This window comes from Peromyscus leucopus, chromosome X (assembly GCF_004664715.2).
Source record: "Peromyscus leucopus breed LL Stock chromosome X, UCI_PerLeu_2.1, whole genome shotgun sequence".
Classification (NCBI taxonomy): Eukaryota; Metazoa; Chordata; class Mammalia; order Rodentia; family Cricetidae; genus Peromyscus; species Peromyscus leucopus.
Genome location: NC_051083.1, coordinates 67,915,571 through 67,928,270, shown reverse-complemented (window position 1 = coordinate 67,928,270; position 12,700 = coordinate 67,915,571). Strand labels below are relative to the sequence as shown.

General features: G+C 40.4%; 1 protein-coding gene across 1 annotated transcript in view; it reads left to right on the top strand.

Annotated features, from left to right (window-relative positions):
* The first annotated feature begins 3,528 nt into the window (after positions 1–3,528).
* Brwd3 (bromodomain and WD repeat domain containing 3) overlaps positions 3,529–12,700 on the top strand; it is a 108,993-nt gene continuing 99,821 nt past the window's right edge. The window contains exons 1-5 of the mRNA XM_028855991.2: positions 3,529–3,768; positions 3,905–3,963; positions 4,166–4,195; positions 4,595–4,654; positions 12,270–12,420. Of these exons, the coding sequence (XP_028711824.1) occupies positions 3,738–3,768; positions 3,905–3,963; positions 4,166–4,195; positions 4,595–4,654; positions 12,270–12,420 (331 nt within the window). The 5' untranslated portion in view covers positions 3,529–3,737. The remainder of the gene's footprint in view (positions 3,769–3,904; positions 3,964–4,165; positions 4,196–4,594; positions 4,655–12,269; positions 12,421–12,700) is intronic.

Here is a 12,700-nt window from a genome sequence, read left to right as displayed (position 1 = left end):
AACGTGAGATCATTCTAGATTCACAGTGGGCCTGAAACTCAATGACTTTTGTCCTTATGACAAACACATTAAGTGATAGAGTGCTCGCCCAGAATTTGAGAGGCTCTGGATGAGTCCCTAGACATATATATATACACACACACAAAATACAGTAAAATTTGACACTGGGCCACAAATGGACAAAGGGTATGTGAAAATGGAGGAAGATATGTGAATTATGCGGTCAACAAGTCAAAGAATGCTAAGGATCCATTAGAAGCTGGAAAAGGTAAAAGAGATTCTCTTCCAGAGCCTTCAGAGGGAGCATGAACTCTGCTACAGGCTGATTTTACATTTCTGGTTCTTAAGTGTAAAAGGACAAAGAAAGATCTGCTTTCTTAAGCCCTCTGGATTAGAAGTTGTTATGGTAGCCCCAGGAAACTAATGCGTCTACCAAGTAAACAGTTTTTATTAAAATTTTTTTACATTTATTTAGTCTGTTTGTGTGGGGGTGGGGAGTGCATGCCAGGGCAAGAGCGTGGAGATCAGAGAACAACTTGAGTGTCTGTTCTCTCCTTCACTGGATTCGTCTTGGGGACTGAACTCAAGTTGTCAAATTTGGTGGCAAGCAACTTCCCCCACGGAGCCATTTGCCAACTGTCTTAGTTTTCTTCTTCTTTTTTTGAGATATTTTTCATGCAGGCAGGTAGCCAAAGATGGTGCTGAACTCTTAATCCTCCTGCCTCAAATTCTCAAGTGCTAGGATTATAAGAACACACCACAATGCCTGGCAACATTTCATACTTTTCTACATAAATCCATTCTTACTGTAACAGATGAAATTTGCCTCCTCTCCTAATCAAAACTTTGAGAAAAAAAAAATTAAAGACAGATAGTAACATGGGTCAGTGGGTAAATGTACTTGCTGCCAAGCCTGACAATCTGGATTCAGTCCTGGGACCCATCACATAATGGAGGGAGAAAACCAACCCACACAAGCTCCCTTTTCTGACCTCCACATGTACACACACACACACACACACACACACACACACACACACACACACACACGGGAGTGGGGGGGTGGGGGGGTGGGGGGGAGGTAATAAAAATGGCCACAGAGTTAAGACTGGTGACTCTGTGTTATAAAATACTTCCAAGTGTCTGATTAGTTAGCATTAGTTCTGAACAACGAATACTTTTTGTGGGAATACACACATTTCAAAAACTTCCTTCTTACCTACTGAGTCCAGAAAATGTATGCTAGTTCATCAGTTTCTTGATTGTCCTCTCCAAAAGTCACCCTTACTGACTGCTCTGTGGAAACGCATTTGGACCTTTACATTTTATCTTTCCTCTTCTCAGTTCACTTGTCAGTAGAGAACATTAGAAGCAATGTAAGAAAGTTTGCTTCCGGAAGTTCCTGAAGTCATGGAGCACTCTCTCAGTCCGCTTCTCTCTGTAAGTAGGGTACCACTGTTGCTCAGGCTGCTTTTAAATTAGCCATGTAGCCCAGTCTACTTTTGAACTAAAGATCTTTCGGCCTCAGCCTCCCTAGGGTTGGGATTATAGGTGTATCAGACCACACAAGCCCAATCTTTATCTTCTTTACCCCTAAACCATTATCACTTCAAATTCCTGTTAAAACAATTATTTGCCCTGAGGGCAGATGACATTTCCTCACTCACATACACAATAAATAAATAAATAAATAAAATTTTAAAAATAACTTTTATACAAAGTAATTTCTTACCTTAAACTTCTGTAAATTTGTGAGGTTTTATATCTCAATTGCATCCAAATCAATAGCTAAGTGAGCACAGGGATAATTATGTCACATACCTTTTGAAATAGAACACAAATATATTCTCATATGACTTCTACAAAAATTCTGTAAGTTAAGTAAGTATGGCAAGTATTATCTATTCTTATACTTTACACATAAGGAATATAATTAATAAAATGTGAGTGCTCTAAAGTCATAAAGTAGTCATTTTTTATTTTTTGTATAATGAAGAAAAAAAGAACCTATCTCTTAGGTCACTGTAAGAATCAAATGAGCTACAGCAGGTAACACATGCAGTAAGAACTTGATAAAGCTTAACTGTTGATTATATTATATTGAACTACGAAAATTGTTACTATTTCTGTAAACTCCCTTCAATTATTTTCTGAGGTTTTATATTATTTTTATCTACTTTTTTCAAATATGATCATACCAAAGATAAACATAACATTTCACAATTACCTTGTATTGTTATTAATTTCTGAATAAAAGAAACAGAAAGAGTTAGCGAGGACATCCAAGTTTATGTTAACTTAATGGAATTCTAGGCCCACAGTGGCACCGGCTGAGCTTACTAAATGAGAAAACCAAATTGCTACTATAGTCATAAATTTAGAAGGTGAATCTTCAACTTCGAGTATTTCAAATGTAAATAATGTATAGAATTCAAAGAGTTTGTTTTTCCATCAGGTTTAACTTCAATGAGTTCTGATTTCAAAGTATAGAATGAGAACAGAATGTTAAAAGAAAGTGGGTAAGTGAACCTGTTTACTACGTGTCTTTTTTATTATATTTTTTATACAAATCCTTTGATCACTGAAGATTTAACTACCCACCACCAATGTCAGTGCTGTGCTAAGAGTTGAGGCTATATATTAAAACAGTTGTAGGCTCAAACCTGTGGAAAATAACTTTGTAAATGAGTGTGGTGACTTATGCCTGTGATGTGAGCACCACTGAATTCCAGGTGAGCCTTGGATATATAGTGAGAGCATGTCAGAAAATACTTAAAAGGCAAAACAAAGCAAACTATCATTTCTATCCAAATTTTAATGGATATTTAAGAACTTTTTAAGTGTTTTGGCAGTGTTTCAAAACAGAGTTCAAACTTATCCTACAGGAATGGGGAAAATGCATTGTTGAACATTTCAAAAGGTGCAAACAGCTTCGTGGTTAAAGTGCAAATTTGTCTTGCAATATTTATCAGGGGGATATTTTAAGTAGTTTTCTATAAGAATATTATCTGTGTATTCCGGTCATCAGGGAAGCACAGAACTTTCATTTGGAGCAATGCTCCTCCTTTGGACACAAAATCTTTTGGTGGCAAGAGCCATTTCCTTGGGGGTAGTAAAAGAACAAACAGACCAAACCCTTTCGGTGACCTAAGGTAGTTAGGTCAAGTTAGTCCCTTACAAGTTTCTTCTGAAAGGTTCCCTCACCGGAAAGGGTCCGATCGCCCTCACAGGAAGGGTAAGCAACTCTGGAGCTCCGGGACGCCAAGCCACCACAGAGTTTCCCCGAGGTTGCCAGAGCGTCTGCCTGCTTTTAGCACCTCTTCCTCCTTCCCTGGGCAGTAACTAGGCAACCTCGGGCCGGCTGAAGCTGCTGGAGCGAGGCGGCTGCCTTAGTGCCTCTGGCGGCGAGCGGGGAGCGCTGCAAGCTGCTCCCTCTGCTTTCTCCCCCTTTCCATGACTCCACCCCTTTTGCCCCCGCCCACCCCTTAGCGACTTCGGCTCCTCCCTCTCCTTCTCTCTCGCTCTCCTTCCTCCTCCGCCTCCTCAGCTCTCGGGCTAGAATATCTATGGGTCGAAACGTGATGCGATGAATCCGAGAGAGACCGAAACTGGGACGAGGAGTGCGGCGGAAGCGGCGGGACTCCCAAGCATGGGGGCTTCACCACAATAGAGGCAGCGCCCCCACCCGCCCCAGCCAGCCCTCCGGAGCGAAGCCCCCAAACCCCCTCGGGAAAAGGATGGCGGCGGCACCTACCCAGATCGAAGCCGGTGGGTAGCTGAGTCGGGGCTAAAGGGATGGGGGTTTGCGCGACGGCTGTCAGAATTTTTTTTTAAAGCTTGTATTTCTCTTCCTTGCCTCTCTCTTAACGTCTCCCCCCCCCCCCCCCCCCCACCCCTTCTTTAGAGCTGTATTACCTGATCGCTCGGTTCTTGCAGTCCGGACCCTGTAACAAATCTGCTCAGGTGAGAGGGAGAAGGATATCTGGGAGTGTTCGGGAATGGTCCCAATGGGGAAATTGAGGCACCGGGTGAGCAGTGCAGTGGAGGGTGAGGGAAAGGCCGGCCTCGATTAGTCCTACAGTCAGCGGCTGTGTTGGAAGTGGGGAGGGAGGAATGGGTTGGCGCCCCAATCTGCTCCTCACATCCGTGTTTCCCTCTTCCTCAGGTGCTAGTGCAAGAGCTCGAGGAGCATCAGGTATGGACCCTCTTTGGGAGGGCTGGGGAGGGCTGGGGAGAAACTGGAGGAAGGGTAAGGTAGGTCACGGGCCGAGGGCAGGGGCCCGGAGGGAGCCTTCGAGCTGGACACTCCGGGCTGTTGTCACTTGGGGTGAGCCGGGTTCTTTCTCAGAAGGGGCGGACAACGCAGGGGTCTAAACTCGTTGCCTTTTATCCCGGCGGGAGGTGTATTTTCAGGATTTCCTTCCCTTTGGCCTGCCCCCCCCACCCCCCACCCCGGCACGGCGGCAATCGCTGCCGGGACTGAAGAAATGAAAATGCTAAAGGGTCTAGGACTGGGCTCCGGGCTGGGTGCTGCTGATGGGGAGCAGAGGCTTTTCCTTCACCCCCCCCCCTTTTCTTTTCCTCTGGCCCCCAGCTGATTCCGCGCCGCTTAGACTGGGAGGGGAAAGAGCACCGAAGAAGCTTCGAGGATCTGGTTAGTAAACTTTTCATTTCAACTTAGCCCAACTCTTTCTCCACTCCCTCCCCACCTTGTGCCCCCAACCCGCCCCTGACCCTTCAGCCCGCAAGGCTCCCGGAGCCTGCTGTTTGGTGTTCGTACGACTGCCCCTTCCCCCTCCCAGCGTGTCGGAAAGGGTACCTTGCCCTCCTCCAGCCTTGCCTATTTTCACCCGAAAACTTTGAAGAATGTGAGTTGGTTAGTGGAGGTGCTGTGTTGTGGATTATGACTATGTTACAAACATCGGAGAAGGCCCATTGTAGGGGGAGAAGGGACAGAAACCAGGGGGTTATCTTGGGGCACGTACCAAGGACTGACGCTGGCCAATGACAGCGTTGGTAACAGCCCGGAGTTCCGGATTAGTGGAAGAAAACTGGTTTCTGGTTGGTCCTGGCTTGAAATACGGGAACTGAGGCCAGGCTTGGGTGTTTTTTTTTTTTTCTCCTCTCGCTCTTTTTTTTTTCTCCTTTTTCTTTCTTTCTTTCTTTTTTTTTCTTTTTAGAGGGGAGGGGAGAAGGGGCTCAGAAGGGGAGCTGACTCTTAAATGAGAAAAACGATGTAAATAAAGATACTAAGGACCACTGAGTAAATTCCAAGATTTGCCGTCTTCAGATAATGGACTACTGAATAAAAACATTGTTGTATATTTCAGATCTTAGAAAATAGCTCATCAGTTCATCAGTAAATCGAATTTGTACAAATAACATTTTCACTAAATCAAAACTATGGATTATGACCTTTTGGGAATAGGTGAACATGATTTGGGGATTAGGAGACAACAATAGGCATTTTAAAAAATAGAATATACTTTAGTTAAGGACCAAAGCTATTGGATTGACTGCAAATACAGTTCGTAGTACAAGTACCCCTTTTCCTCTGCACTGAGACAAAAAGGTGACCCTTTATGTTTGGGGAAGGAGGTTCTTCTGTTGGCCCCAGATGAAGAACTGTCTGACAATAAAAGGAGTGCTAAAAGCTAAATTCAGCTCTTTCCTCCAAGTAAGATCCAAATGAGGAAAATCAGACAAAGTGGAAAAAAAGTTGGAAGGCTAGTAGAATAAATAAAATCATTTAAAATATTCTTGTAATAAGAAACATTTAAATTGCTGTGGTATTCATTTTGATAATTTTTGTATATTACAGGAGTGAAGCCAAATGAAAAAATGGTACAATTGTAATAACAGTGAATGCCACCACCATTACTATTAATGGTTATAATTTCTCACATGGCTACAAATTATTTCTGAATACCTGTTACTACTTTTAATTTTTGGCCAGAAGTTTTATGTTATTGTTGTTAGATATAAGTCCTACTTGTACCACAGAATATAAAACCAAAGTATTCACTAATACATGTTTTAGCAGGTAACTACTGATATGTGTTTGAAAATAGTTTTAATATCTAGGTGTATGGACAATATTTTTGTTTACGTTTTCCCTTTCCAGTTTATACATGTGTGTGCAGGAAGATCATCTTTGAGCAAATGACAAAAGGAAACTTAAAAGGGAAAATATATTTTAAAAACGACTGAGCCGGGCAGTGGTGGTGGTGCACGCCTTTAATCCCAGCACTCAGGAGGCAGAGCCTGGCGGATCTCTGTGAGTTCGAGGCCAGCCTGGTCTACAGAGTGAGATCCAGGAATGGCGAAAAGCTACACAGAGAAACCCTGTCTCGGGAAAAAAAAAAAAAAAAAAAAAACCTAACATGATAGAAAATTGAATAATTAAAATTTTCTCCTTACTATACAGTTTTAAAGCCAATTTACTAGTCCTTTTCTTAAACTGTAAAGGCAAACTTTTACACAATTACAATCAATGTCCATTTTCTGCTTTATATTTTTCTGGCAGTACTTTTGCATGACTAGTGTTATTTAAATAGTCATGAATGTAATGGTAAGAAAAACAAGTACTTGCATTTTAGATATTACGATTTGTCCTCAATTTCCAATTGATCATTTTTGAGTTACATTCACTTTTTCACTAATATTTTTGCATAATCAGGTGGTCTTTTTCTGCCACCTTCTTCCCCAAGAGTCCCCTGGACTTTGTTCTCTAAAGTGAATTTATGAATAAGGTCAAAGGAGCTCATCAGCTTTGTAGCTTTTGTCTTTTATTGAAGATCATTCCCCAGAAGTTGATTGAAATAGACATTTTTTATTTGTACTAAGGTGTACTTAACCCTTAACAATTACTTTTTACAATTATTGTTAATGCAATTATCTGTTTATATGGATTTGATTTTATTCTTTCATATATTTCTATTTTGTTAGCTTGTTTGAGACAGGTCACATCCTGTTTGTAGGCTAACCTGGAGCTCATTATGTAGTCCAGGCTTGCCTCCAGCTCGAAGCAGCCCCCTGCTTCAGCCTTAGAAATGCTGGGATTACAGGTATGACCCACCTCATCAGTATTTAGTTATTTAGTTAGTTAGTTGGTATTGTTACACAAGGTTTAATAATTTAGCCAAGGCTGGCCTTGAATTTGTGAGATTTTGTTTAGAATTTAACTATATTTCAGATAAACTATCTACCCTTGCTTTTTCATTTAATGTTTTTTTCCTTCGTTTTTCAAGACAGGGTTTCTCTGTAGCTTTGGTGCCTGTCCTGGATCTCGCTTTGTAGACCAGGCTGGCCTCGAAATCACAGAGATCCACCTGCCTCTGCCTCCCGAGTGCTGGGATTAAAGGCGTACATAAAAAGAGTATATGCATTTATGAAGATAATTGTTATCATTCTAAGAATTTGTATTGAAACATTCAGGCTTTAAAACTTTTTTGACAGTATTGGGGATTAAACCAAGTGCATCATGCATTCAAGGCAAACACTGACTGAGCCACAGCCCGAGCCCTATTAAGAGTGTTTTCACATTGTCATTTGATTCATAACAACTACTTTAAAACAATTTATTAGCATTCCAGACATACCTATATTCTTTCCTTACCTTGCTCAGCTTTTGTCTAATTGCTAACACTAACTTAAATTGGCTACTAGAATAGCAGACTAATTTTTCAGTGCTGGTAGCATAGTTATTGAATGTGTAAGCATGGACTCAATTTAAACATGTGTGACTTAAAATCTGCTCTGTGACACACAGCCTCAGTTACGAAGAATAGAATGGAGCATGCAAAACCCAAAACATGTGCTCCTCAAATCCAGTGCAGTGCAGTGTCGTAATACTAACTGATATTATGGTAGAGCAGTCAGTCTCTGGAAGCTGGTGTTGCTATTGACTTACTACAGCCAGGTTCACATTGTTGCTCACCTAAACAGGTTTTTTTAGCACGTACCTAGATTTGGCTGTAGGAAACTCACAGTAGTGATTAAAATTTTTCTGGTGATTTATTTGATAATTCTGGAAAAACTGGTATCTCAGTACAAGTGCAGTGGTATTGTAAGTGAAGAGAGTAGATGATAGGGAGGTAAGAATTTATATTTCATGAATTCTGCTTACAGAATTTTGTCTTGAAGTCATCCCTGTCTCTCTTCCTGTGTGTGTGTGAGAGAGAAGCTGGGGGGGAGATGTGTGTGAATATGTGTGTGAGTATATGAATTTATGTGTGTTTTCTGTACATGTGGAGGTCAGAGGTTGATGGGATATCTTCTCAGTTGCTCTGTGTGTGTGTGTGTGTGTGTTTTACTTTTTAGTAAGCACTAGAGTAAAATTTATTAGTTTTTTCTTTTATTTTTATTTTTAGTTTCATATAAATACATATTTCCCCCTTTTCTCCCCCAAACCCTCCCATATAACTCTTATTAGTCTCTTTCAAATTCATGATCTCATTCATTTTCATTAATTATTGTTAATAATATATGTATCTGTATATGCATATCTATTTCTAAATATAAGCTGCTCAGTCTGTAAGTTAATTGTATATTTTCAGGGCTGACCAGTTGGTATTGGATAACCAATTGGTTTGCTCTTTCCTGGGGAAGACATTTTTCCCACTCTCACCATTCCTTATTATTTTTAATAGAATATTATTCATATAGTCTTTAATAATTTCATTCATATAAACAAAGTATCGGGGTTGGGGGTTTAGCTCAGTGGTAGAGAGCGTTCGATCCTCAGCTGGTGGGGGGAGGAAGTATCTTGGTAATATTCACCCCATACACCTTGTTTTTTGAGACAATATCTTTTACTGAATCTACAATTTTAATTCAGCTACACTAGCTGGTCAGAAAACCCCACAGATTCTCCTGTGTCCATCTCCTCAAGACTAGGATTACAAACAAGCCCATGTTGCCATGCACGTGGGTGCTGATTCCAACTAAGGTCCTCATGGTTGTGTGGCAAGCCCATTACCCACTGAGCCCTCTTTCCAGCCTGCCTGAAATCATCTTTGTCATGTTTTTCACATGACTGGTAGTATCATTGGTGTGCTTTTTTTCCTGTTGTTTACTGATTGCTTAGGAACCTTTTTGGTAACAAATAGCAATTTAAAGGCCATATATTGTTTTATGTATGTTTGCAAATACTGTATTTGTGTACACACACACACACACACACACACACACACACACACACACAGATTATTTAAGCTGTTAGCGAATACTGAGTTTATTCCCTTTATTTTCTCTGCTGAGCAACTTCTAGACCATAGATGTAGCCTCTGGACTTTGCTTTTCCTTTTTTTTTTTTCTCTTGATTTTTATCTTCACTCCGGTTAATAGTCCTTTTAGCACTCTTCCTCCCCTCCCCCCTCCTTTGTTTGTTGTTTTTAGACAGTTTACATTGTGGCTCTGGCTGTCCTGGAACTTGCTGTGAAGACCAGACTCGCCTGGAATGTACCGAGTGCCTGCTTCTGCTTCCGCCTCTGGAGTGCTGGGGTTAAAGAATTGTGCCCCAGGCCCAGCACCCAGGCCCAGCACTCTTATCACTTCTTGAAGTGCTGAAACCTCGAGAATTCTTGACCCAAGGGGGGTTGAGGCTTCTTTGTCCTGGGGAAAATCTTTAAAGAGTAGAAAGGAAAGGAAATGCTATTAATACTGATTAAAATTCACAAAGGAGACTTGTAGGCTGTCTTAAGACCTTGTAACCTGTGCTGCTAAAGAGTGCTCTGGAGTGCCTTTAATCCCAGAGTTTAGGAGGCAGAGGCAGGGGAATTCTGTCTACAAAGCAAATTCCATGACAGAGAAACACTTTCTGGAAAAAATACTAAAAAGAGAGAAAGGAAAAGAAGTATTCTGATTAGAGAAGAACCTGTTATTTCTATTTTTGCACAACTATCCCCGATTCATATTCAGTAACATTTTTTACATAATTATCGTAAAATCAGACATTTTTATTTCTATAAAGTTGCCACAACATTTAAGATGTGAGTTTATGATTCAATCCTGACTTTTAAGTAAACCTAAAATATTGATTAGAGAACACTTAAGAGATCCAACTCTTACCTCTAGGGAAAAAAATACTTTATTTTTGCTGGGTTCTTTTTTGTTTGTTTGTTTTGGGCTTTTCTAGACAGGATTTTTCTGTGAAGCCCTAGCCCATCCTGAAACTTTCTCTGTAGACCAGACTGGCCTGGAACTCAGAGATGTGCCTGCCCCTACTTCCTGAGTGCTGGGATTAAAGGTGTGTGCATCGCTGCCCGGCTATTTTTGCTTCTTTAGGTCTCGTATTCACCCCTGATACTTGGAGTTTTGATTTATTTCTATTTGCTAATTTGTTTTCTCCACAGGGACTGTCATTTCTCTTAGGGCAGTGGAATCTTTTTGGTGGGTTGTGGGAGGGCATCATCACTTGTCTCTAGGTATACTCTACATCTAGGGTAGTTATTTAAGATTTTTTTTTCTGAGACAAGGTTTTTCTTTGTAGCCCTGGCTGTCCTGGAACTCGCTCTGTAGATCTGGCTGTCCTGGCACTCACTTTGTAAACCAGGCTGGCCTCGAACTCACAGAGACCTGCTTGCCTGCCTCTGCCTCGAGTGCTGGGATTAAAGGTGTGGGCCACCACTGCCTAATTTATTTAAGGTTTTATAACAAGTTTGTCAAGGGTCAAAAAATATTTACCAAGAAAGACATCAACTTACTACTCCATGCAGAGTCTCCCATATAACATTTACTTGCTATAAGGAACTCAGTTTGTTCGAGAGTGTTGGAAAATTTGCATAGTTTGTATGTATGTAAATAGACAGTGCCATGAGGCTTTTTTCCTTTCGCATACTGTATATATTTACATGAGACATACTTACTAAATAAGCCAATGTGAACAGTAACTATCATGAGCTGGGACATTAGGATATTGGTTTCTATAGATAATATTTTTAGATTGAATCATCAGGTGCTTTGATTTTAATATTACTTGCATATTTTAATGAAGTATAGTTCTTTATAAGTATTTGCTTGTTAAAGCAAAATGGAGATATGAAAAATAACACAAAGTGTTTCCTTGACCTTTGTCCCAAACCTAAAGGTAAATTTTCTAAATACAAACCTGAAACAGCATGGTTGCTATTATTTCTGAGCGTCATGATCATTGCCTAAGTTCTACCTATTTGAGTAGATTCCAATTAATTTGGGCAAAAGCTTACAAAACAATTGACCTGAAATGCTGGGTGTGGTGATATACACTTGTTAGCACTTTTCTTTTGAGAGTCTTGCTGTGTAGCTCAGCCTGGCCTGTGTAACTCAGTATAGAGTGCATGTTGCCTTTAAATCTTTTGGAATCTTCTTGCTTCAGCCTCCAAGTGCTGGAATTTTAGGCATGTGCCGCTTTGCTAGACACTAGTAGTTCAGATTCTTTTCTTCTTTTTTCCTTTGAGACAAGATCTCACTATGTATCTGTAGGGGGCCTGGAACTGCCAGGTTGTCCTTAAACTCAGAGAACAGAGATCTGCCTGCCTCTACCTCAGATTCTTTTCCTTTTTCTTTCTTTTTTTTAATTTTTAATTTTTTTTTTGAGATAGGATTTCTCTGTATAACAGTCCTAGCAGTCCTGAATTCATTTTATAGACCAGGCTAGCCTTGAACTCACAAAGATTTACCTGCCTCTGCCTCCCAAGTGCTGGGATTAAAGATGTGTGCCACCAACACCCAGTTTACACATCACTTTTTATGTTTTTTTATTTTTCACATGGTTGCATTTTCTATTTTATACTGCATTTTATATAAAATTAAGTTATAGTGATTTAATAAAGATCTGTAGAATACAGTCATTGCTATGTAAATACTGTGGCAACATTTAAAGATGCTATGTTTATTTTGTGTCAGTTTCTTTTATAAGAATTTGTTTTGATTATGTGTGTGTGTGTGTGTGTGTGTGTGAGAGAGAGAGAGAGAGAGAGAGAGAGAGAGAGAGAGAGAGAGAGAGAGAGAGAGAGAGAGGCAAAGGTTTTCTGGTATTACAGGCAGTTGTGAGCTACTTGATGTGGGAACTAAACTTGGACATCTGCAAGGTAGTAAGGATGTGCTCTTAGCTGCTGAACCATCTCTCCGGCCCCGTTGTGTCTGTTTCGTAAAATTGGTTCACATATTAAATACTTGATTTGAATTTTCTTGATTTCATACTTTACAATACTTTGCTCTATGATGGAATGAGTTGTTACCTTGGAACTAAGTGATTTTTTTTTCTGTGTTCTATTTATGATTTTTAGGTGGCAGCCAATGCACACATTCCTCCAGACTACCTCCTTAAAATTTGTGAGAGGATTGGTCCCTTATTAGATAAGGAGATCCCTCAGAGTGTCCCTGGGGTACAGACATTACTAGGTGTTGGTCGGCAGTCTCTGTTACGGGATGCCAAAGGTAAGAATTTTTTTAGATATTTAACACTGTTACAGAGGAAGAGTAGGAGATCAGTGTAGTTTCAGATGAATTTTCACATGCCTTTAAAAATACTTTCTTTTAGTTTTTTATGAACTTGCTGGATTTTATTAATTTTCTAAATGTACAAGTGAATCCCCCCCCCCTTTTTGTGAGACAGGGTTTCTCTGTGTAACAACCCTGGTTGTCCTAGAACTTACTTTGTAGACCAGGCTCACAGAGATCCACCTATCTCTGCCACCAACTGGGTATAAGTAAATTT